Source organism: Bos grunniens, chromosome 28 (genome assembly GCF_055505025.1).
Source record: "Bos grunniens cultivar Pamir isolate PY7600 chromosome 28, Bosgru_T2T1.0, whole genome shotgun sequence".
NCBI lineage: Eukaryota > Metazoa > Chordata > Mammalia > Artiodactyla > Bovidae > Bos > Bos grunniens.
Window position 1 is genome coordinate 37,813,381 of NC_141192.1, and position 24,939 is coordinate 37,838,319.

Below are 24,939 nucleotides of genomic sequence, written 5' to 3' on the forward strand. Positions count from 1 at the left end.
TGTTCACTAGTTTCTGCTGCCCAAACCCACTGAATGCCATGGTTCTAAAAGTATTTGTGTTCTTGTTTGTGTTGCCCTTGACACAGCAAAAGACAGGCTCCCAAGTGCCATGTATGCTATAACTAAAATAATTGTTGCTTGAAAATATTTTCAAGGGAATCTTATGAAATACTTTCCTAAGCTAGTGAAGCTAGGAAAGTTGATTGGTTATAGGGAACTGTTATCTATAAGCCCTTTTTATATTAGAGAAGAAGGTCTTCAAAGGTGATAACTGATCCTAAAATAACTGATCTTGAGTCGTTTTTCACTAATTAATGTGCCCACGTCATCTTTATATAAGTGAACACCTGTATTTCTATTCTCTAAATTGATGGCAGGGAGAATAAATATACAATTTATCCAAGGTAGTATCAAACCATTCAAGAACATTTTATGAAGAAGTACACAAGCAGAAGATTTCTGTTCTACCCATGGAAATTATTTTCTGATCCCTCAGGGAATCATCTAGTAACACTGACTCTTAGAATCATTTTAAAGTGCAAAATCTAAAATTTCAACAACCACTATAGGGTACCTATTTTCTGTTTACCCTATAAATATTATTCATAGTCATGAAGTAAAAAAAACACACATACATATGTATATATATTTTAACAAGCAAGGAGGGAGCTCTAGACTTGAGTTAGATATTCCTGGATTATCTGTCAGTCCTAGAATATTGACACTGACCTTGAGACAGCCCCTTATCAGTTCAGTTCAGTCGCTCAGTCGTGTCCGACTCTTTGCGACCCCATGAACCGCAGCATGCCAGGCCTCCTGTCCATCACCAACTCCCGGAGTTCACTGACTCACGTCCATCAAGTCAGTGATGCCATCCAGCCATCTCATCCTCTGTCGTCCCCTTCTCCTCCTGCCCGCAATCCCTCCCAGCATCAGAGTCTTTTCCAATGAGTCAACATTTCGCATGAGGTGGCCAAAGTACTGGAGTTTCAGCTTTAGCATCATTCCTTCCAAAGAAATCCCAGGGCTCATATCCTTCAGAATGGACTGGTTGGATCTCCTTGCAGTCCAAGGGACTCTCAAGAGTCTTCTCCAACACCACAGTTCAAAGGCATCAATTCTTCAGCGCTCAGCCTTCTTCACAGTCCAATTCTCACATCCATACATGACCACTGGAAAAACCATAGCCTTGACTAGACGAACCTTTGTTGGCAAAGTAATGTTTCTGCTTTTCAATATGCTATCTAGGTTGGTCATAACTTTCCTTCCAAGGAGTAAGCGTCTTTTAATTTCATGGCTGCAGTCACCATCTGCAGTGATTTTGGAGCCCAACAAAATAAGGTCTGACACTGTTTCCACTGTTTCCCCATCTATTTCCCATGAAGTGATGGTAGAAAAAAGTAACAAGGGACACAGCAAAATCGGGAGGTGGCGGGGGAGAGGGTCCCAAGGAGGTTCTTGTCCAAAAGGCTGGTCCCTGAGAGTGAGGATGAGTCAGATGGGACCAACTCTTGCCTGAATATACAGCCTAGATTGGAATTCCCTGGGCTGTCCAGGATCCTTGAGACTAAACTTTGGATAAGGCGTCCCTAGACTGGCATGGTGATCCAGGTCATCCAGGAGAAATGAGGAAGGTGCTTGCATTCTATTCCACTAATAGAGGAATCCCTACAAATAATTTCCTAATGTAGTAACAAATATACAAAACCAAGCACACAAATTTACAGATAAAAAATGAATTTGTGAAAAAGTTAAGCTTAAAAAAAAAAAGTTAAGCTTATTAATAGTTATAATAAGAGAAATGCAATTAAAAGCAACCTTGATTGCCATTTAAAACTTGGGAAATTTTCAAAGATTTAGAATGACTGCTGAGACACAAATGCAAGCAGAGAAGGAAAGGGCTCAAGCCTTTCTGAACAGTCAATTCTTCAGTCCCAGGCACCCTGAAGCATGGTCTGCAAGGGTGCTGGCACATCCCTGTGGCCCCACAGACTCCTGGCCCTGTGGGGAGGTCCCAGAGGCGAACCAGAAGGGGCCCAGACCCAGGACTCATGGCCTTGTTCAGAGCCATCTTGTTGCTGTGATTGTGTTCAGTTGAAGGCCACATGCCCTAGCTAGACAGAAGCCACTGCCACACAACTTAGGCCAGTGGTTCCAAGGAAGACTGGTATTGCCTGGTCATTTGAGTCTTTAGGTAAAAAATATGTATTTTTATGTGAATAAGACACTGGACTATGGAGCACTTAAAATAGATGAACTGCAGCTAATAAAGTCAACACAGGTATGTTTTAAAAACAATGGTGATCAAAAAAGGCAAAATAGATCGGATGCCTAAAGAACAATAAATACCATATTTATAAAGTTTATTGACATGAAACCCAGTATGTTGTTTATTGTTATAGTAGCATATAGTAGAACATAAATTCTAAATACACAGGAAACAAATGCAAAATTCAGGATAATAATAACTTCTGAGAAGGGAGAGGAAATAAGATGTAAAACAGTACACACACTAGGTAATATTTAATGTTTTCTGTATTAAGCTGATATTATAAAATGTTAGGATTAGTTTAACTGAGTGGTCAGTATTCAGATTTTCATTGTACTTATACTTTCTACTTCTCTATTTTCTTTGAAATGTTGAAATACTTTATGACAATATAAACCTAGTATAAAACAAAAGTTATACCCTGTGGACATCTGGCATCTGTGAACCACGTGGACCTTGGAACACGAGTTTGCAAGCTTTGATTTTGAAAATGAACCCACAACTATTGATGAGTAATACATCGCCATCGGTAGCATCAGGAGTCAGTGCAAAGCCTTTGCGAGTACACTATCAGTGCTGTAAAATTAGATCCACTATGAGGATTCTGGAGATTTATTCTAAAGGAGTGATACAGAGGAGGGACAAAACTTATGTACATACATTTTAGAATTATGAAATAAATAATAAAATTTATTTATTTATGGCATTTAACATTTTGAAAACATTGGAAACAATTTTAAATATCTGTCAATAAAGGATGTTCAAGTAAATTATGGTATACTAACTGTATAGACTATCATAACACTTAAAAATCATTTTGAATACACTATCAAAAATGAGAAATGCTTATGGGAGAATGTATAAAATATGAAATAGAGAACTATTTATATGGATATAATCATAACTATTAAAGTACATGTATATTTGGCCAGACTGGAAAAGCTTATCAGTTGATGAGATTACAGTCAATTAAAACTTTTTTTAATGTTTAACTAGTTCTACTCTTTAGAAAAAGTTGAACTAGGTTGAAAAAAAATTGTTTGAGACGAATGTTTGAGTCACTTGGGTTTTTTTGTTTTTGAGATAACAGTACTAGAATACCTTTTGTCATGGCTTTTATCTTATACTTATTTTTTAAATTTTAGCCTTCAGAGATAGAAATGGAGTCTCAGATACATCTGTATGGGCACACAGAAGAGATAAGCAGTTTATTTGTCTGCAAACCGTATAGTATAATGATAAGTGTGAGCAGAGACGGAACCTGCATCATATGGGATTTAAACAGGTACAGAAGATTTCCAGCTGTAAAATAGCTGTTTTTAATGTTTCAGTTCTTACTGTGAGAAACAGATGCACTAAAATAATCTTTACATTATAATAACTTTAAGCATGAAATACAGACTTTACCTTTGTAATCTTACTGAATTAAGTGATCAGTTAGGAATAGAGTCAGGAATCCCTTATAAATAGTAGGTACCTAAACTGACCAAAAGAATTATATAAATAAAAGAATGTAATTATATTTAATGTTCATATGCAAATTCATGTCTTTGGTCTTTCAGATTATGCTATGTACAAAGTCTAGCAGGACACAAAAGCCCAGTCACAGCCGTCTCTGCCAGTGAGACTACCGGTGACATTGCTACGGTGTGTGACTCAGGTGAGTTGGCCCCAAACCCAAAGCAGAGTGGTTGTACTAATGTGTGCTCAGCCAGCTGGTTACATCATAGGTTAAACCATCACATTACGTTCCTCTGGTCCCTGCCAGACCTGAATACTTAGGGAATAGCATGTATGTGTATTCAGTTCAGTTCAGTTGCTCAGTCGTGTCTGACTCTTTCGACCCCATGGACAGCAGCATGCAAGGCTTCCCTGTCCATCACCAACTCCCGGAACTTACTCAAAGTTATGTGCATCAAGTCGGTGGTGCCATCCAACCATCTAATCCTCTGTCATATGTGTATTAAAATACAATAAAGTCGAAGACTGAGTCCATCAATTTAGCCATGTGCTGTGCTTAGTTGCTCAGTCGTGTCCGACTCTTTGCAACCCCATGGACTGTAGGCAGCCAGGCTTCTCTATGGGGATTCTCCAGGTGAGAACACTGGAGTGGGTTGCCATACCCTCCTCCAGGGCATCAGCAGAGGATCAGCTTTGTATTGTGTGTGTCTTCTAGTTCCTGCAAGACAGTATTACAGAATAACAATGGAGGTACAATGTGCCCCAAATTTGCGTGAGAAAGATCATCTAATCAAAGGTCTGGCTTTTAGTTTTATTTTCATGTATATGTATTACAAAACTTGATACATCCAGTAGGTAAGAACAGTTGGGAAGCTCATAAGTTTTCTGTTTGCATTTCCATTAATTGAAAGGAGTCTTCAAAAAACTGTTTCTTTTTGTCCACTGAGTACAGGTATCTTTGACACATCTGCAGTGGGTGGTGTTTTATCCTTTGCTTGCGTTTTTTTATATTGTTTTTTCCTGACACCAAATGTGTGGTCTTTCCAGACACTAAACTGTTCTCCGGTTCTGTGACACCAAATGGGTGTCCAACGGTGCAATTCAATTCTGGCACTAACTAGTTGAAGTTGGCAAACTTGGGAGTCTCAAGGCCCCCACCAGTTTCGATGATTCTCTCTGACAACTCACAAAACTCAATAAAACACTGTACTTACTACTGTAGTTCATTACAAAGTGAACAGCCACAAGAAAAGGTCCAGAGGTCTGTTCCTGTGGAATCAGAAGGCACCATCCTCCTGGCCCATGACTGTGCTCATCAGTCTCCCCCGCTGTTGTTTAGGGGTGTTTTTGAAGTTCCATTATGTAGGCCTGGTATATTCAGTCATTGGCCATTAGGAACTGACCTCCGCCTCTAGTGCCTCTCCCCTCGGCAGAGGTGGGAGGTGCTGTAAGGGCAGTTTCTCTGCTGGCCAGCCCCTACCTGAAGCTGTCTAGGACCTCCCCAGGAGTCATCTCCCTAACATACAAAAGACAGTAAATTAACAAGAGTTTAGGAGCTCTATGCCAGGGTCATGGGTCAAAGTTCAGAGTTCTTTTTTTTTTTTTACCATACCACACTCATCATTCTTATATTCAAGAAAAGTAATGTCTCCAGTCATGCTTCAAGATTTCAGATGTGAAGTATTAATATTTGCCAGGCTTTAGCCTCCAGTTATAATGAATGTCATGTACACATTCTTATTCCCCAGTCAGCATAACTAAAGAGAAAGATCTTAAATAGTTGACTTTGGTAATAAAAGTGTGCACAGATGATTGATGACTTTGCTAACTGTTCTTCCTTGATTTGTACATTAGAGGCTTTTAGTGAGTCACACACATCAAGAGGGAGTCTAGGGGGGTGAAATATAGTGATGACTTATCTAGAGTTCTCTACTTTCTTGTTTTGGCAACATTTGGAAGTTGGAACTGATCCTGAGGGAGCTGAATTTTGTAAAGTTAATTACTTTCCAGCTGCCAGTAGTGATTTATATCTGTGATATTATATCAGCTATTCATATGGGAACAAGAAACCAAATTACTTTTGCTTATTTTACCAACTCACTAGCAGGGTATTCACGTGTCCGCAGGCAGTACGCACAGTGTAGTAGAGTAATGGGTAGAACTTTCTTCCCACTTTGAACAGAAAGGCCTTCTCAACTTGTTTGAGGCCTCGCAGTACATATACAGGAGGAGGCATAAAGAGCATTTGGTCGAGAGCATGATAAAAGTAATGACTTTTTAGAAGAGGACAAATTTATGTTTAGTGACCTGAACTACATTTCATTCTCCTATTCTTATACTCCAGGAAGGGAAGAAAGTTAACCAGATTTAACCCATCAAAAAATCTTGACTCTTTAGTGAGAACCATCCAAGTAACTTTAAAATCAAAATTTAAGATAAATATATATGTATGTGTATGTATATAATATATAATATGTATATGTGTGTGTATACACATATATAATCTCAAAATTTTCTGTATTGAGGCTAAAGACACACTGGCAAACTCATTCTTTCCTTATCCTGATTTCCCATGGCTTATTATGGGATGTGGTTTTTATAGTGATAAGATATAAAATTTATTAAACTATGTAAATATTATAGTAGACGGTTTCTGTACTTTTAAAAATCATTCTGCCACTATATCAAAAATACATGCATTTCAACTAGAGTTCATAGCCTTCTCCTATTGCCAGTGGTACTATAAAGTTAATATAATATTCTAAAATTCAGAGTAGCAGGTGGTTCTCCTACTCCCTCAGTTACTTGACTGAACATAACATTTTCAAGATTTATCCATGTTGTTGTCAGAACTTCATCACTTTTTATGGCTGAATAAAAATGAATTCCATTGTTTAGAGATACCACCTTTTGTTTATCCATTCACCTCTTGATGAACATCTGGGTTGTTCCCACCTTTTGGCTGTTGTGAATAATACTGCAACACACTAGGCATTTTGGTTTGTGGTATTTGATGGTCTTTAGCATTTCTATAGGTGAAGAAGTATTTCTAATACTTATTTCTTTGCTATAAAATATGAAATCTTTTCACTGCCTTAATAAAGGAGAGAAATAAATTCTCTACTTTTATGTTAGTTCTAATGGAGAGATAAAATAAAGTGTGATAACACATACTATGTCATCCCAACTTTATCATGCCTCTTAACCTTTCTCTTTATCAGTATGAGAACATTTCTCCAGAAAGGTTGAACACATCACCGTAAGGCCCCAGACCGCCAGCCCCAGTTTATTGAGGATGGCTAGCAATTACTGCCTCCTCCATCGCCTGGAAAACTACAAAAAGTTGATTACTCCTGGTCTTTGAAAAGAAAAAATTCATTTAATAAGACATTGATTTATAAGATTCACTCTTGGACATTCTGAAGAATTAGCTTTCTTTTTAAGAATTAGTTTTTAATTCAACTTTGACTGTAACTTATTTCTTCTTCAGAAGTCCCATAACTCACGTCTTAAAGATACTGTAGTTTCACAGGATATTTTCTTCTCTTTTTGGAGGTTGTTTAGCTTTATAGGTACTTTCAGAATTAGATTTGGCAGTTTGTATGCTAAGATATTATGACTACAAAGAAATTCATGGTTAATTTACATTGTTGCTCTACCTTGTAGGTTAATTTTTTATTTTAATTTTTTTCACTAGTCATCATCTCTAGATAAATAGGCCAACTCCGTGTGCCTTATGTAGTAGTTTCACTTATACACTCTTCAGTCACGAGTTGCCTATGAACTTCATCAGACAGACAAGCGAGGCCCTCAGGGATTCCCCTCTGGGGCCCAATGTGGGGGGCTCTGCAACACCCACACCCTGGTGACCTGTGGGGTTTTGTGGTGTTTTAGCTGGTGGAGGCAGTGACCTCAGACTCTGGACAGTGAATGGGGACCTCGTTGGACACGTACACTGCAGAGAGATCATTTGTTCCGTGGCTTTCTCTAACCAGCCTGAGGGAATATCTATCAATGTGATTGCTGGGGGATTAGAAAATGGAATTGTAAGGTAAGAGGAGTTTGATTTCTTTGTGTCCTTTTGCTCATAAGGACATAGAAGTTTCAAAAAATATTTTTTACTATCTAAACATAATAATATTTAATATTTAGAGATTTAAAATCACCTTAGGATATAGGTTCTTCTGGTGTTTCTGTTTTATTTCTAAATAATAATTTGTACATTCTTGAAATTTTATATTGTTTAACTATAAAAGGTGCAGTTCAGTTCAGTTGCTCAGTCGTGTCCGACTCTTTGCAACCCCATGGACTGCAGCACGCCAGGCTTCCCTGTCCATCACCAACTCCTGGAGCTTACTCAGACTCATATCCATCGTGTAGGTGATGCCATCCAACTATCTCATGTGCTGTCATTCCCTTCTCCTCCCACCTTCAGTCTTTGCCAGCATCAGGGTCTTTTCCAAAGTGTCAGTTCTTCACATCAGGTGGCCCAAGTATTGGAGCTTCAGCTTCAGCATCAGTCCTTCCAGTGACTATTCAGGACTGATTTCTTTTACGACTGACTGGTTTGATCTCCATGGAGTCCAAGGGACTCTCAAGAGTCTTCTCTAATATCACAGTTCAAAAGCATCAGTTCTTCAGCACTCAGCTTTTTTTATGGTCCAACTCTGATATCCATACGTGACTACTGGAAAAACCATAGCTTTGACGAGATGGACCTTTGTTGGCAAAGTAACGTCTTTGGTTTTTAATACGCTGTCTAGGTTTGTCATAGCTTTTCTTCCAAGGAGCAAGGATCTTTCAATTTCATGGCTGCAGTCACCATTTGCAGTGATTTTGGAGCCCAAGAAAATAAAGTCTGTCACTGTTCCATTGTTTCCTCATCTATTTGCCATGAAGTGATAGGACTGAATGCCATGATCTTCATTTTTTAATTGTTGAGATTAACAATATGAAAATACACAAAGTATTCTTAATCCCATACCCACCTGAGCAAACTGCCCAGAATTAACCACATTAATCGTTTATTGTGTTTCCTTACCAGATGATTTTTAACAAATAGACACGTCGGTTAAATTTTTAGTAAAGGAAACTTGAGTTTGTGTAATTAGATGATGACTTTTTTCTTCCTCCAGGTTATGGAGTACTTGGGACTTAAAGCCTGTGCGGGAAATTACGTTTCCTAAATCAAATAAGCCTATTGTAAGGTAAACCTCCCCCACCCCTCCCCGCTTCATACTGTACTCTGTGACTGTTTCTGTTGGGGAGATGGTAAAGCACACAGAAGTAAAGAGGAACGTAAGGAGGATCCTTATAAACAACTGGCCATTTATCGAACACCAGGATGTCCGGGACCCCATGGCAGAAGGAGGCAAAGCATTTGTGTTCATGGAGCTTAAAATCTGGATCAGGAGTTCAGAGCCTCACAGAAGGGCATGCTGGGATCATGCCTGGGAAGGCCTCTTGAACTGTAGAAATTATATATTTTTTCCTTTCATTATTGAAAATACCATTATGGTGACTGATAGCTACAGGAGTGTGCTAGACAAGACTGATAAACAACCTCTTACCCTCTGCTCCATTAACAAATATGACTTTAAAAACTCAATTGGAGTAAGTGATTCAAATTTTACTGCATTAAAATAAATTTATTTTTAGTCCACTAAATGTAAAGTGTAATGAAATGAAATTATATGTTAATAACACATTTTTTATCTTTTCCTCTTTCAGGGAAATAAAATACCTCCATAAAATAATCCTCATTTATTTCTATATAGAGAAAATGTAGTACTGTTATATTTTTTGAAGTTTCCTATACCCATGTATTTGTTAAGTAATAACCCTAAATAGGAAAGGAAAACATGCAAAGAAGGATCAGAGTGTGCCAATCTTTTGATCTGGGTTTTAGTCTGTATCACCTGGTTAGAATGAGCATCACAAACTTGGCTGCAGAACCATTACACCATATTATTACAGTCAAAACCACTTGTAGGTGGTCGTTTTGTCTGTCTCTCTGCTCCAGTAAAGGCTCTTAACTTCTTACACCAATTTCCACATGATCACCAATATGCCGATACAATTTTCAGAGACACAACGTAGAAACGGGACTCTTTTTTTTTTTTAACAGCCTTACATTTTCCTGTGATGGCCACCATTTGTACACAGCGAACAGCGATGGGACTGTGATCGCCTGGTGTCGGAAGGACCAGCAGCGCTTGAAACATCCAATGTTCTACTCCTTCCTCAGCAGCTACGCAGCCGGATGAGTGAGGGGAACTCTGCACTCTCCACAGCACTTTAACTCCAGGCTACATTTACTGACTTCACCAGTTTCAGGAGGTCAAACCTGAAGACAGGGATGACCAAACAAATCCAAGTAATGGTACAGTCTATCCATCTCCACAAAATTCTGCTGCCTCACAAGGTCCTGAAAGGAAAGTTTTGTTCTAATTTAGTGATGATCTGGAGAGTTGTATCAAGGTTGAAGTCTGGCACAGTAAATTAAAATCATATCCTTGAAGTTTTTTTTTCCATAGAGGAGTCTAAAGAAAAACTTATCATCTATTTCTGTTTTCTATTATTTTCTATTCCCCCAAAAAATCCCAGTAGAATTTAAATTGGTTAGCTAATTGTTTACATAAAATTTGCTCTAAAAGATTATATTTTAAAAGTTTTCTGCCAAGATAACACACACACCTGCCCCTTCCCCCAAAAAGGAAGGATAAGGAGAGAGAATTCAGGACTCGATTATTGCTTTCTTTGAGCAGTAAGGAGTTCAGTAGGTGCCTCTGCACCAAACATTTTTTGGAATATCTGAATATTTGAATCTCAGTGTTAGGCAGTTTTTGCCTGTTGCCTTCTTAGCTCAAAGTAGAACCAGAATTTGTTTGACGGCCACAAACAACAACACAGGTATCTTTGATTTTCAGACACATTCTGTTTCTTCAGAAAAATTGTACTTAAAATCCGCAACACTAGATAATGAATATCCTTAGTTGAGGCACTAAGATTTAATAAACAAAATGATAATTCTTTTTAATATCTAGCATTACAGAGCACTGAATGCTTAACAGTTTGCAACAGAAAGCCTCCACTACAAAAGAAGTTTGCACAGGTATTAGCAATGCAATCCAGATAAGGCTTTTAATCTAAAATGCTGGAGAGTTTTCTTCCCCAAGACAGAATTACAAAGAACAGGAGATAGCTTCCTTTGTTTTAAATAGGAGGCAGAATTATTCTTTTAGAAAGCAGTTCCCACTGTTTCTGTTAACCTATTCTAGGAACAGTAGAAAAATCTGTGTACTCCACAGCAAACTTACACATGATAAAGACAGAATTCCTGAACCCTGCAATAGTCTGTTTCTATCAGGATAGTACTTGGGATGCTGCTTTATTGGCTTTGAAAACACTGTAAAATAAGCTCAGTAATGTTACCATGAGATAAAAAAATATATTCCTGGATAAGAATAACTTGCGTGTTTGTTATGGAAATTTAATTCATATAGTGTTTACAGAAGTACTTTTGTAACTTCCAGACTTTCTAAAACATTCTGCTTAAAAACTGTATAATATACAATTCCAAAGTCTCTGCTGTCAAGATAAACACGAGAGGAAGCAAGTGGCCACGTGTGCTGGTAACCTTCCGTTGCATTCATAGGTAAGAACACTCCACGGCTACATTCAGATCATGGTTTGCACAGACCAGCTATTAATTCTGAGGTCCAATTAGGTGCAGAGATGAAATTACTCCTATTCACGTTGAAGTGATTTGCTTTGTTTAAAAAAAAATGCAGCTATTGTCTAGCATTCATTTTTCTACTGAGAACTTTAAATTAGTTCCTTATTAGAACAGATTGCTACTCAGTCTTTTTTTTTTAAGCTGAATTTCATCATTTATCTGAAGAGAAAATATGCAAAATAACTGGTCTTGTTAAGAGTGCAATATATTTTTATGTAAAAATAAAAAAATAAATTGGGGGGGATTATTTATTCAGCATGAATTTAATATGTATATGTTTGAAACACGTCATAATGTGCATGCTGTAGCAAATATTTCTGTAAATTATCACAAGCTCTGTTACCTTTGTATACACTGCCACTTCAAATTGGGAATAAATTTCATAAAAATAGATTTAAGGACCTGTTCTTAATACAATTTAAATATTATGACCACATCTCAAATTAGTGGCTTTTTTTGGTAACTCATATAGTTTCTCTTTAGCCCCCCTATAAATTTATGTCACTGGAAAGGATAACTTTCATTTCTGAATTGTGGTCTTTGTGAGAAATTTTATGTTTTAACCTTTAAATGGAGTTTAGACAGAAATCCTAAGGTAAACCACTCATTTTTTTTTTTTTTAAAAGAGCATCTGCCCCTCCCCTTGTTCTCCCTCACCAACAGCATATCTGTATTGGCCCCACTGTGTACCAGGGGCCACACTAAGTGCTGAGGTGCAGTGGTTCCCTGCACTCCTGGAGCAAATGCTGTCAGCAACACGACGTGAGTTGTTACAAACGTGGTCAGTGCTGTGAGAGAGGGGCAAACGGTCCTCTGAGAGAATGTAACTGAAGGATTCAATCTAGATCAAGGGGATCCAGAAAAGTCAAATTGTCATTGACAACGAATGGATGACGAGAACCCTGACAGGTGAAAATGAACTCTGATGTGTTCCATGCCGTCCGTCTGCCAAGGACTGAGGACCATCAGCGAGCAGGTGTCCAGTGAAGGAAACGCCTCGGCTTCTCTGGAGGGCCCTACAAAACAGTGGGTGAGTTCCATCTGCCCAACTGCACTCCAGGAACACAGAATTACTCTTTTTTTCTGCTTTGCATCTGCGGTGTCTGAAGGATTCTCAAGCCAAGAGCGCACCTGCTTCTCAGTCTCTGTTCCTAAAAGAACTCAGGAGCAGCGTGTGTCAGTGTGATCCAGCCCAGCCGGACGTCCTCGCTTTACCTGCAAGCCTGAGATGGACTCTTCCGCTCCGCAGTGCACAGTGCAAGCCCACATATAGGTGAGGGGGAGGGAGGGGCAGTGGGGAAGCTCTTCCCAGCCCCTCAGACAGGATCGGCACGTTCAGGGTGGTATGGCCACAGACTTCCTAGCCCCTCAGATCTGCTCCTCGCCAGTCTGGATGACCTGTTAATGTCTTGAGTCAAAGACAGAAGAGCTGCAGGGGGTTCCCATTCCAGAGGGTGCCATAGGGCGATCCTGAGCCCACCCCCATGCACAGACACCCTGACTCCCCAGCTCCACACTGAACAGTTCCCTCTGAAAGAACCCCAAGAGCTTGCGAAGCAACTCTTGAGAAGCTGGTGAGCAAAATCACATCAGAACAGGTAGGAGAGGCTGAGACATGCTCTCACCACAAACCCCACTCCCAGCCCAGCAGCCCACGGTCAGGGCTGGGGACCAACAGGTCCCAGATGCTCCCTGAGGAGGGGAGGATTTTAACCCCACATCGGCATCCCAGATTTTAAGACCTGTACCTGAGAGATGCACCACCCCCGCCCCCAAAACATCTAGCTTTGAAAGCCAGTGGGCCTAGTCCATAAGACGCATGAGCCTATAGCATTTGAGAAACAAGTCTCCGGGGGCTCTCCCAGACCCACCAGGCTAGCACCTCAGGGCCCAGCACGGATGCCTCAGACTGAAAGGTGCCCAGTCTTCTCTGGGTAAGAGGCATGTGGCGTATCTCGAAAGCCTGAGGAGCAGGCATTTAACACACTTCTAGAGGCCACTGAAATACTCCCCAAAGACAGCCGAGACCAGCAGGCACCATCTTCGTGCTCAGCCTCTCCTCTCCCAGAATTTCCTAGGAAGGCACAGGTCTGGGGCCCCAGATTTTGTGGCTGCCTCCCAGAGGGATGCCCCTTCAATCCCCTGGCTCTGGTAGCCAACCAGGCTTACTTTCCCAGGTCCCACAGGACTGTAACAAATGGAGAAACAGTTCTGAACCAGCCACCACCCAGGGAACAGTATAGAAGCAGCAGACAAGCTCCCGTCTTTCCAGGAAAGAGGCCTGTGAGCTTATCTTCACAGCGGTGGGGCAGGAGAGGGGCTGCTGCTTAAGCACACATCCTGAGGTCACTGCAGGCGCTGGGGAGGCCGGTGGGTATCACATTCATGCTGGCCCTCTGTCCTGCCCAGGTCTCTAGAGTCTCAGAGAAAGGCACTTTTGACGTTTCTAGCGTTGCCACCCAGAGGCCACATCCCTTATGGCCTGGCTCTAGTGGCCAGCAGGGCTTGTGTTCACAGCTTCAATGGGACAGTAGCAAAGAAGCACTTCTTAACTACATCCTAGGGCTTCCTGCGCCTCTCCCAGTCTTCCCCAGAAAGAGGGCTACTTGTGTGCCTTAAAAGCCTCTGCCTGAGGGTCCAACCTCCAATCAGCCTTTAGAAAAAGAAAAACCTTTAGTCTCAAAGGCCTTCACTCACTTCCATGGAGCAAACTCAAGCAGTTACTGCTGAGATCAGTAACTTGCAGGACTCCGTTCCTCCTTAAGGGAAATACACAATTTGATGCAGCCTTTCTGAGCTGTTCTAAGAAACTAAGGCCTCCCATCTGGTCAAGGACAGTAACTACATGCTGACTACAAGCACGTAGACTCCAGACCAGCTAGAACCAGAAGGTAAGATTCTGGAAACATCACCCTGTTATTTCACCACCAACCAGTCAGAAGGAGAAGGTCTGCAAGCTGCTCGCACATCCTACAACCCTCTCCGCTAGCACTATCTTTAAAAGCCCTGGCCTGAAAGCCACTGGGGAGTCCGGGTCTTCTGAGCACCAGCTGCCCGATCTTGCTTGATCCTGGAACAAACCCTTTTCTGCTCCAAAATCTGATGTTTCGGTTTGTTTGGTCTCGCTGTGTGCTGGGCACACAACCTAGGGTTTGGCAACGGTTTTTGACAAGCCAGCCAGGAGCCTGTACCTGCGGCAGGTGGACCTCGGCTGGGGCAGCCCCTCCCTCGTGACCCCTGGAGCTGCCAGGGGTCATGTCACTTGTGGGAACTCTGAGGAGTATTCTGACTTACCGTCAGCCCTCGGTCCATTTTGGGGTTAGTTGCTCCAGCTTGCGGGGACTGGGGGTTATCCCCCCAGGTTCCTGCCCTTCCAGGATACAAGCCTGTCTGGGCCATTCTCTCTCGGGAGCATCACCGTCTGGTCGTCAGGTCTCCATCTGGGAGGGGGAATGGAATAGTTAGGCTGTACTGGTCTGATCTTTTGTCTGAGCAACTGTGTTGTATTTGTGTGCATGTGTAAAGAGTACTCGTATTTTTGACAAAATGGGAAATACCAACTTCACCCCTGTCTTCCTGAGTCCTGAAAGCTGATCAGGACACCTGATCACTAAAGGCTTCAGGGAAATAATCTGTGTGTCTCTTCCTGGTTTTGACTTCTGTTAGAGAGTCCTGGCTCTGGCAGCCCAAAGGATCCCTGGTTTTGACTTCTGTTAGAGGGTCCTGGCTCTGACAGCTCAAAGGAGCCCTGGTTTTGACTTCTGTTAGAGGGTCCTGGTAACGAATTATTTGTAGAGGGTTGGTAGACCTGAGTATACACTTTGACCAATCAGAAGAACTTACTGAACTTCTTACAGAAGAACAACTCTCCAGAGAAGGAAATTTTCAGTGGTCTAAAAACAGCAGAATCTGTGTCTCCACCAAACCTTAGTCTAGACCTCTGTGTAGTCAGAGGCAGATCCTCAAGTGAGACCCAAGGATATGGGCAACCAGACATCAGTCCCCTTGGCCAGTCCATCAGGGTGCATTCTGAGTCACTGGAAACTGTGGCTCCACCTCAGTGATGAAAAAACACCTTTCTTCTTTTGTAATGCTGTCTGGCCACAACACCAACTAAGTGACCAGGAGAAATGGCCAGGGAATGGCTCGTTAAGTCATAGCACCATGCTCCAACTAGGCTTGTTCTGTGAGAGAAGAGAATTGGCGTGAGATTCCCTGTGTGCAATGCTTCTGGCCTTTAACCAGAGCAGGGACTCCAGGAAAAATGCAGACTTAGGCCTGCTCAGCTGCTAACTCAAGGAAGAAGACCTCACTCTCCTTGTAGGAAGACCCCTTATATTTATTTCCCTTTGCCCTGAGTGCTCCAAATAACTCACCACAAACTTCAGAAGATGACAGCAAGGCCTAACACCCCCACCTCCCGAATGGTTGAGGTGACCTTTAGAAGGTTTTCAATAACCAAGATGTAACAGAAGAAGAAAAAGATGAAGAAGCAAGCCGCCTTGTCTGTGGCAGCGCTGCACATCACCTCAGGGAACCCAGGAGGAAAGAATAACAAAGCTTCACAGGTCGGCACCCCCTGCCACCAACGTGGGATGTGAGACATGCAGGCCACCAGCAAAGCTGGCTCCTAGTCAGTGCGCTTACTGCAGGAAAGAGGGAAGACCTGAGCGAAACCTCCTTCCTTTCAGCTCCCATTAAGTAAAGAACCAGACTGGGGGCTCCCCAACTGGTCCATTGAAACACCCCATCTTCCCTGAGGAGCCCTAGTTACCCTAGAAGTTGGGGCAGAGCCAGTTGAGTTTTGTCTTGTTTGGCAGGCCGCATGGCATGTGGGATCTTAGTCCCCCCGCTCCAGGGATTGAACCCACATGCCCAGCATTGCAAGGCAGAGTCTTAACCACTGGACCACCAGGGAAGTCCCCAGTTGTGTTTTTGTTAGACAGCAGAGCCACATTCCCAGTGTTGACAACTCGAAGGGGTTCCCTCTCCAAGACATCAAAAGGGTCTCAAGGAAAGGAAGATACAAGGAAGTGTTGCCCTGAAAATTCCCCAGATGAGGCTCATTTGACAATCTAAAACTGGTTTTGCACACAGGCATACCAGCAACAGCAGGGGGTAGGGGAGAGTTGACCGAGGCCAAGGTTTATACCCTGCTGAAGAGTCATAAAGATGTTCGCTAAGAGCAGGAGGACAACGCACTGATGAAATAAAAACTCACATTTTAAGGAAAGACAAGAAAAAATTAAACATAAAACTATTTCTCCGCAGGTTTGGGCCTCCTCTTCCCTCCCCAGAGTGTGCACGGTGCATCTGCATTTAGTGTGACCCAGATCTTCCCCATGGTCTCCTCCTGGCAGCAGCTACATAACTTCTCCAGGGGATCTTCCCAACCCAGGGATCAAACCCATGTCTCCTGCCACAGCAGGCGGATTCTTTTACCAGTGAGCCACCTGGGAATCCCAAATGTTTACTTAGGATCTATTAATGTTACTGGCTATATTATAACATTATTATTTCTTGCATTTCCAAATGTATGACTGAGCCTCAGATAAAAATTAAGATGATTAGGCAACTTGAAACAACTGACCAGATTTATAGTTCTATAAGAGCAGTGACTGTAATGGTTTAATTCTAGAAATGGTAAGAAGCAACCAGAAGTAACCATTTTCAGGACCATAACAGACTAGTTAAGACAGGTGGTCCAGAGGCTTTGGATTACTGTTAAGGTGGCCTAGTCCAGTAATAGCACAATAAATGGCCTAGCAACGAAATCCTTGGCTGACCTCGGGGTGGGCATTCCAAGCATAGGAAGACAAAATGCTTCCCAAATCTTGGTTGAAATTAAGACCAAAAGGGAAGGGTCTGTACAATAGAGAATGTTGCTTACCATCCAATTCTCCTAGAATCAAGCCCCTACAGTCACAGACCTATAACACATTTTGAAAGGAATTCAGGGTAAAGATCAGGATGAGGTACTCTGTGCTCTGGAAAACTGACAGAACTGGCCTATGATAGTTAGATATTTTCAGGAGAAGTTTTTTATACAGATCTTCCCAACTTGGAGAAGCACTAGACCCATTAACTAGGATGCCTGTTCGTCATGGCTGGCAGCACCCTTCTCCTGAGATGAATGCTTGGTTTCAGGTACTCATCACCAGAATCACGTATCCTGACCTCCCCCACCCCCACCTCTTCAGAACAGTTCTCAGTGCTTTCTGAGAGACTGTCTCCTGGGCTACAGTCCTCAGTCTGGCTCACAGTCCTCAGTCTGGCTCACATAAAATTTTCCATGTTTTCTTAGATTGACTGTTGATCACTTTTTGTTGACACAAGAACAATGCATGAACAGAGCAAGAATCTCAACAAAGAAAAAGAAAGTGTAAGAAACTACCAAACAGAAATCACAGAGCTGAAGAATATAATGACTGAACTGAAAAATACAATAAAGGAGTTCAACAATAGATTCAACAAAGCACCAGAAAAGATCAGTAAACTCTAAGACAGGGACAGCAGTGGAACTCATCCAATCAGAGCAGCTAACAGAAAAAGGAATTTAAAAACAGTGAAGAGAGTTTAAAGGACCTGTGGTAAAACATCAAGTAGATCAATATTTACATTATAGGGATCCCAGAAGGAGAAGAAAGAAAGGGGTAAAAGACTTATTTGGAGAAATAATGGCTGAAAACTTCCTAACCTGAGGAAGAAAACAGAAGTTCAGATCCAGAAAGCCCAGAGACTTCCAAATGAACCCAAGGGAACCCACACCAAGATACATTATAATTAAATTGTCAAAAGAGAAAGAACGGTTACAAGGCAATATTTAGAAAAGTGAGCAGGGAGAAAAGAAATTCAATAGCTTAACATCTGGACATTGAAACTGTTGGAGGTTTTGAATTATCCACGTTACCCTTACTTTGCTGATTATTCTTCAACTATTTCCAGTGTGTCCCAAATTGGAGGCAAAATATCCCTATTTATTTAGAAACTGTATAATCCTTGAGCAACTCTATTTTTTTTTTTTTTTTTTGCAATATACTGGTTAAGTCAACACTCCATATACTATGAAGCCAAAGCATTTCAAAATTAACAGGCTTAAAAAATTGCCTGAGCAGTTGGGCTGGGGAGGGATGATGGGGGAGTAAAACAAAGAATGGCCATTTGAAATAACCATCCAAGACTGAGGTCAAAGGGAAGCAGAGAGATTTTAGGTTCAGCATAAACTTGTATTTCAGAGTATCACACACAGAATACAAACACGCATGGCATTTATCAGCTTCCCCCATCCCAGGTTATATTCAATTTTAAACTTCACAATTTAAAAAGCAGCTACATCTGTCGATACAAAATATATACACTTGACTGTACACTGAGTTGGCAAGGAGGTACCACTAATTTTGTTGTGTTACATGATGCTGCTGCTGCTGCTAAGTCGCTTCAGTCGTGTCCGACTCTGTGCGACCCCATAGACGGCAGCCCACCAGGCTCCCCCATCCCTGGGATTCTCCAGGCAAGAACACTGGAGTGGGTTGCCATTTCCTTCTCCAATGCATGAAAGTGAAAAGTGAAAGTGAAGTCATTGAGTCTTGTCCGACTCTTAGCGACCCCATGGACTGCAGCCCACCAGGCTCCTCCATCCATGGGATTTTCCAGGCAAGAGTGCTGGAGTGGGGTGCCGTGAGCTGAACAGAAAAATACATCCTGCCCATTTGGGGGTGCTGGGTTGTGACTCAGCTATTTCAGAGAAACTAAATAATACAGTGTGTCCTTTGAGGCCAAAAATGACCAGGAGATCATTTGAGTCTGGGCTACAGTATCCTTGCTCAAGTGCTGAGCTTGTTTTTTCTCTCATGAACAAAGTTAATGAGAGATGAGTTTAGAAAAGAGTGTTTTGTGGCAAAATTTGGCTCATTCCCAAAGTAAATTAAACTGTTCTTATCAAAATTTCTGAAGGCTGATCACAATAAGTCATTCTTTCATCCTCAGATCTTAATTTTGTTAAAAAAAAAAAAAAAAAACCCTTTAGAATACCATTTCAAGCATTAAGAAAAAAGACTACTTTTTCTGAGATTTTTAGGAAAAAAAAAAAGAATTTTCATACTTGTTGATATAACCTAAATACAAATGGTTACTTAGCTAATTTCATCTTCATTTCAAGACTTCTGTTTTCTTCTTAGAGGATTAGCTAATTATCTATGTGCTTTCTATAGATAATATTGTACACTCAGTGTTTTATTACAACCAAGTAAAATCCACTCATGTGTACTCTAGTTAGATAGGAGTTAGACATACTGGACACAAATATTTATAAGAAATTTTGAAGAAAAAAGAAACTTACTAGATTTGGACCAGGGTAGAAGGAAACCAGGGAGAAGGCAATGGCACCCCACTCCGGTACTCTTGCCTGGAAAATCCTATGGACGGAGGAGGCTGGTGGGCTGCAGACCATGGGGTCACTAAGAGTCGGACCTGACTCGATTTCACTTTCACTTTTCACTTTCATGCATTGGAGGAAATGGCAACCCACTCCAGTGTTCTTGCCTGGAGAATCCCAGGGATGGGGGAGCCTGGTGGGCTGCCGTCTATGGGGTCGCACAGAGTCAGACGTGACTGAAGCGACTTAGCAGCAGCAGAAGGAAACCAGTGTGGCCCAGACTCAAAGGTATAAGAAAGTGAAAGTGGTCAGTGAGTTAGGGCCAGAAGGTCAAAGTGAGGGAATGAGGGGAAATTAAAAAGATAAACCAAGGACTTCTGCTCCCATCCACTTTGGGGAAATTGGGATCAGACTCACCCTGCCATCATAGACAACTGGAAACTGGAGATCCTGTGTGAAACAAAGATTTTCAAACTGGGAAACACGCAACACAGATCCATGAGCCCTGAGAAAGAGGCTAAACTAAGTGAATCCTGTTGTTGCTTCAGCTTTCTGCCTGGGGGCACCTACAAGCCACGGTGCAGAAGGGGCTCCTCCTGAAGAATACAGAAGTCTTGAAATGAGGATCAGAGATTAGAGTTTGGGGAAGCTGAGAAACTGGAATTTGTGGCACAGAGTTCATCAGAAGGTTGCTGCCCAGACAAAGAGAACCAGGTTCCCAGTTGTGAAGGCCCTGGAGACTCTGGCTGAATGCTAAGTCATGTGTGCAGAAGATGAAATCCCCTAGGTCTGAGCAAAGAACTCCCAGGGAGCTGTAAGCCGAACAAGTCCTAGAGCTCCCAGGGGAATTGACTTCTAACCAATCAGAGGAAAAGACTTTGGTGAACATACAAGCATCCAGTCAATACCTCAGAAGAGTCATATCACCGTAGGAAGGCTAAACTAGCCTTAGAATAGAGGCTGAAGTCCTTTAAAATAAGATTCCAAAGTATCAAACTGATCCGTAAGGAACTTAACTGCCTGCCAGGACAAAGTCCCTATTAAGTCAACAAAATCTAGGCACACAACAACATACGTTAGCAATGTCTAGCATCCAATTTAAAAATTACTAGATAAGGCAAGAAATAAGAAAATGTGACCCTAAACTGGAGAAAACTCATTTGAAGGAAACAAACCAAGAAAGGAAAGAAAATGGAATTCAGAGAGAAGCATAATAAAATAGCTATTAAAATATGTTCAGTATGCTCAAGGATTTAAAGAAAAACAAATCTAATGAGAAAAAGGAAAGATTCCAGAAAACCGTATGGAAATTCTAGAGATAAAGTATCCAAAATGAAAAAAAAAATTTAGATTTTATGTGATTATTTAAAATTTTTCCAGTTTTATTGAGATATAATTGACAACAAACAGCCCAATCAAAAAATGGGCAGAAGACCTAAATAGACATTTCTCTAAAGGAGATATACAGGTGGCCAACAAGCACATGAAAAGATGCTCAATGTTGCTAATTATTAGAGAAATGAAAATCAAAACCACAATAAGATATAGCACACACCAGTCAGAATGGCCATCACCAAGAAGTCTACACATAATACATGTTGGAGAGGGTGTGGAGAAAAGGGAACCCACCTGCACTGTTGTGGAAATGTTATTGTTGCAGCCTCAATGGAAAACAGTTTGTAGGTTCCTCAAAAAACTAAACCTGGAACTACCATTAGTCAGTTCAGTTCAGTCGCTCAGTCGTGTCCGACTCTTTGTGACCCCATGAATCACAGCACACCAGGCCTCCCTGTCCATCACCAACTCCTGGAGTTCACTGAGACTCAGGTCCATCAAGTCAGTGATGCCATCCAGCCATCTCATCCTCTGTCGTCCCCTTCTCCTCCTGCCCCCAATCCCTCCCAGCATCAGAGTCTTTTCCAACGAGTCAACTCTTCGCATGAGGTGGCCAAAGTACTGGAGTTTCAGCTTTAGCATCATTCCTTCCAAAGAAATCCCAGGGCTGATCTCCTTCAGAATGGACTGGTTGGATCTACAATCCAGTAATTCCACTCCTGGGCATAAATTTGAAGAAAATGGAAACACTAATTTGAAAAGATACAAGCACCCCAATGTTCACAGCAGCACTATTTACCATAGCCAAGATACGGAAGCAACCTAAGTGTCCACCAACACATGAATTTAGATAAAGAAGATGTGTTTAAACATATATATATACACAATGGAATGAAAACTACTCAGCCATAAAAAGTATAAAAATTTTGCCATCTGCAACAACATGGATGGATTTGGAGGGCATTTAGTGAAATAAATAAGATAAAGACATACTGAATGTTATCATTTATTTGTGGAATCTAAAAAATAAAAAGGATGAATATAACAAAACAGAAACAGACAGACATAGAGAACACACTAGTGGTTACCCATGAAGAAGAGGAAATTGGAGAGAGGCAAGACAGGGGTTTGGGATTATGAGATACAAACTACCATCTAGAAAATAAATAAGCTACAAAGATATACAGCACAGGGAATATAGCCAATATTTATAATAAATTTAAATGGAGTATAACCTATAAAAATTTTGAATTACTATGTTGCACACCTGAAACGAATATAATATTGTATTAATAAATCAACTATACCTCAATTTAAAAAAAAAATAGGAAAACTTCTGAACAACAATAGGACAAACAGAAAACAAACTAATAGCAAGACTCTAGATTTAAACCCAAACACATGATAATTACATAAGAAGTAAGTGATCCAAACACTCCAATTAAAAGGCCAGGTTTGTCAGGCTGAATATAAAAGCAAGATCCAACTCTCTGCTGCCTCCAAGAAGAGAGACTCCCTCTTTAAGAATAAAGATACAAGTAAGTTTAAAAGGGTGGGAAAAGATACATCACGCAAACACCATTGTAAGAAATCTGTGTGGCTATATGGATATCAAAGATATCAGAGCCCAGGGCACAGGAAGGGAAATGGATGTCCAGGGTCTGGAGCCAGGTTGCAGGTGACAGCGGCTAAGGAAATAAAATGTACATTTTTAGGCAGGACAGGAAAATGTAAACACAAAATTGTCTCTTTCTGTCCATTTGGACCTCCTGCCTCCCAAATGTGCAGTGCACATTTCTGTTGCATATTATCAAGACGGTTCTCCAAGATGAGAGTGCATGCCTCAAGATCATTTTCCACCCTTTCTTCTGATTCTATCAATGTAACGTCTTAAAAGACCAGCTACTTTTAAGAAGCTTATTTCTCAGCTCTGTAGGGGGTTATGTATGGGCTTACCTGGACTATAATATCCTATATCCCTGGGGGACTTCATGTAAAAATTCAACATGCCATTTTGATATACGATCTTTTGTCTAGAAAAAGTATATGATTGTGCCTTTGACTTCTAACTGTTCTCCGAGCTTTCTGAGTCTATCTTCTGGGTTGTAATCCTGAGTTTGGCTCAAATAAAATTCCCTTTTTTTCTTAGCTTGATGGTTAATTGAGTTTTTGTGAACACAGCAGTCCTGGCTGATGGACAGAGATAAGACAGAATCAGAATCACTTGGAGAGGAAGGCTGACATCACCAACTGCTGGGCCGCATCCCATTCAGCAGGGCTGGGATTGGTCCTGAAAATTTGCATTTCTAAGCCCCCAGATGATGCTGATCTTGCTTGTCAATGGATTCACTGGAGGAGCCACTGGCTCCGAATGATCCTCTTCTTTCTCTTTAAAACGGACAATTCTATCTTAAGGGATATTGTAAGAAATTCGAAAGATAAAATAAGTGAGGAATCTGAAAGTGTCGATATTGATTTCTCTTAAAATCGACTGATTAGAATTAATTGAGATGAGAGTTGGGATACTAAGGGAACGGAGGATTCAAGCTTAGCCAGCTACCTGGGGAGTGGTGCCTCTGAGTCAAGGAAATACAGAAGAAATCGATTTGGGGTGGAAATAACGAGCCCAATTTTAGATTTGTTGAATTTTAAATGCAGTACTCATATATCTTTCTCACTTTTCCAAAAAGGTCAGTGCAGTGGCTTTTTTGAGTCCTTTTACCATAGTTTAATTATGTGCCTTAAATGGGCATTTCCAAGCAGTGGGGGAAAAAAAATAAAATCTGTGTGAGATGTTTGCTGGCCCCAGGTGGGCCTTCCTGACCTCTGCATTTGCGTCAGACACTTGGCGTCTTGGAAGATGCACATTTGTCTAAGGCAAATGTCGAGTCAACCCTGATTCGAGATCTAAGAAACCGCGCGCCCTTTACCGCACGGCAGGGCGGTATTGGCCTCCTTTTCCTACCAATCTTGCTAACACTGCTTGAAGTGTAACGTAGCTTTCCTATTCCAAAGGTTTTGTATTATTTTACCAGGAGTTGGAAAAATGGACGGCGCCTATACTGTTTCTCCCTAAAGGAAAAGGATGATAATAACGGAGAAATTTAAAACATCTCCATCGCAAAACGCTTACAGTTCAGAAGGCATGAAGCATCACCAAGGATTTCCCCGCGGAAACTGCTTCTGCTGTCTACGAACACTGGTCGCAGCCCAGGAGCACAGCTCGTTCCCACTCCCAAAGCGCTAGGCTGGCGCGGTCGTCCCCTCATTTCCGTTACTTAGCAACGTCCCGGTAAATGGAGACAATGCCCTGTGAATCTACAACGCCTTGTGTATTAAGCATTTCTCCTTTCATTGCCCCCCATGGGGGTGGGGTGGGTATATTGTGTATTCTTTAGTAATGGATGGCTGCTGGCCGCGCCCAGCACGGTTGGTCCAGGACCTAACCCGCAAGCAAGGATGAAGATACCAAAGGCTCTGGTCCCCAAAGCCCGCGAGGACCACGGCCCTAAGACCCTGCCTTTACTCCTCATCTCCCTTCCCCCAGCCCCAGGGCGACGCGCGCTCCTAGTGGAGAGCGGGGCCAGACGGGGGGCGCGGGGCCGAGCCGCGGGCGCGCGGAGCTGAGCGCGGGGTCGGGAAGCCGGGCCGAGGGGCGAGCGGAGGGCGCGGAGCTCCGGTGCGGGAGCCCCGGTGACGCATCAGTGACGTCGACGGCGGCGGGCGGGATTTCCCGGCCCTTCCCGGGCGCCCGGCGAGACC

At 41.8% G+C, this 24,939-nt stretch overlaps 1 protein-coding gene and 1 long non-coding RNA gene across 11 annotated transcripts in view; one reads left to right on the forward strand and one right to left on the reverse strand.

Moving 5' to 3' along the window:
• Positions 1-11,861, forward strand: part of LYST (lysosomal trafficking regulator) — a 176,208-nt gene extending 164,347 nt beyond the window's left edge. For all 9 annotated transcript variants that reach the window (XM_086382817.1, XM_086382820.1, XM_086382815.1 and 6 more), the window contains 5 exons: positions 3,415-3,554; positions 3,832-3,929; positions 7,625-7,781; positions 8,866-8,937; positions 9,858-11,861. In XM_086382817.1, the coding sequence (XP_086238943.1) occupies positions 3,415-3,554; positions 3,832-3,929; positions 7,625-7,781; positions 8,866-8,937; positions 9,858-9,996 (606 nt within the window). In that variant the 3' untranslated portion in view covers positions 9,997-11,861. The remainder of the gene's footprint in view (positions 1-3,414; positions 3,555-3,831; positions 3,930-7,624; positions 7,782-8,865; positions 8,938-9,857) is intronic.
• On the reverse strand, positions 9,901-24,838 carry LOC147343151 (uncharacterized). 2 transcript variants are annotated; one of them, XR_015157145.1, is made up of 3 exons: positions 24,311-24,838; positions 14,763-14,908; positions 9,901-10,157 (listed from the first exon to the last, which is right to left on the reverse strand). It is a non-coding gene; the product is annotated as an uncharacterized LOC147343151 (long non-coding RNA). The 2 variants fall into 2 exon arrangements; XR_015157144.1 differs by lacking the exon at positions 9,901-10,157 and adding an exon at positions 12,072-12,484 and having other exon boundaries at positions 24,311-24,442.
• Between the last annotated feature and the right edge of the window lie 101 nt (positions 24,839-24,939).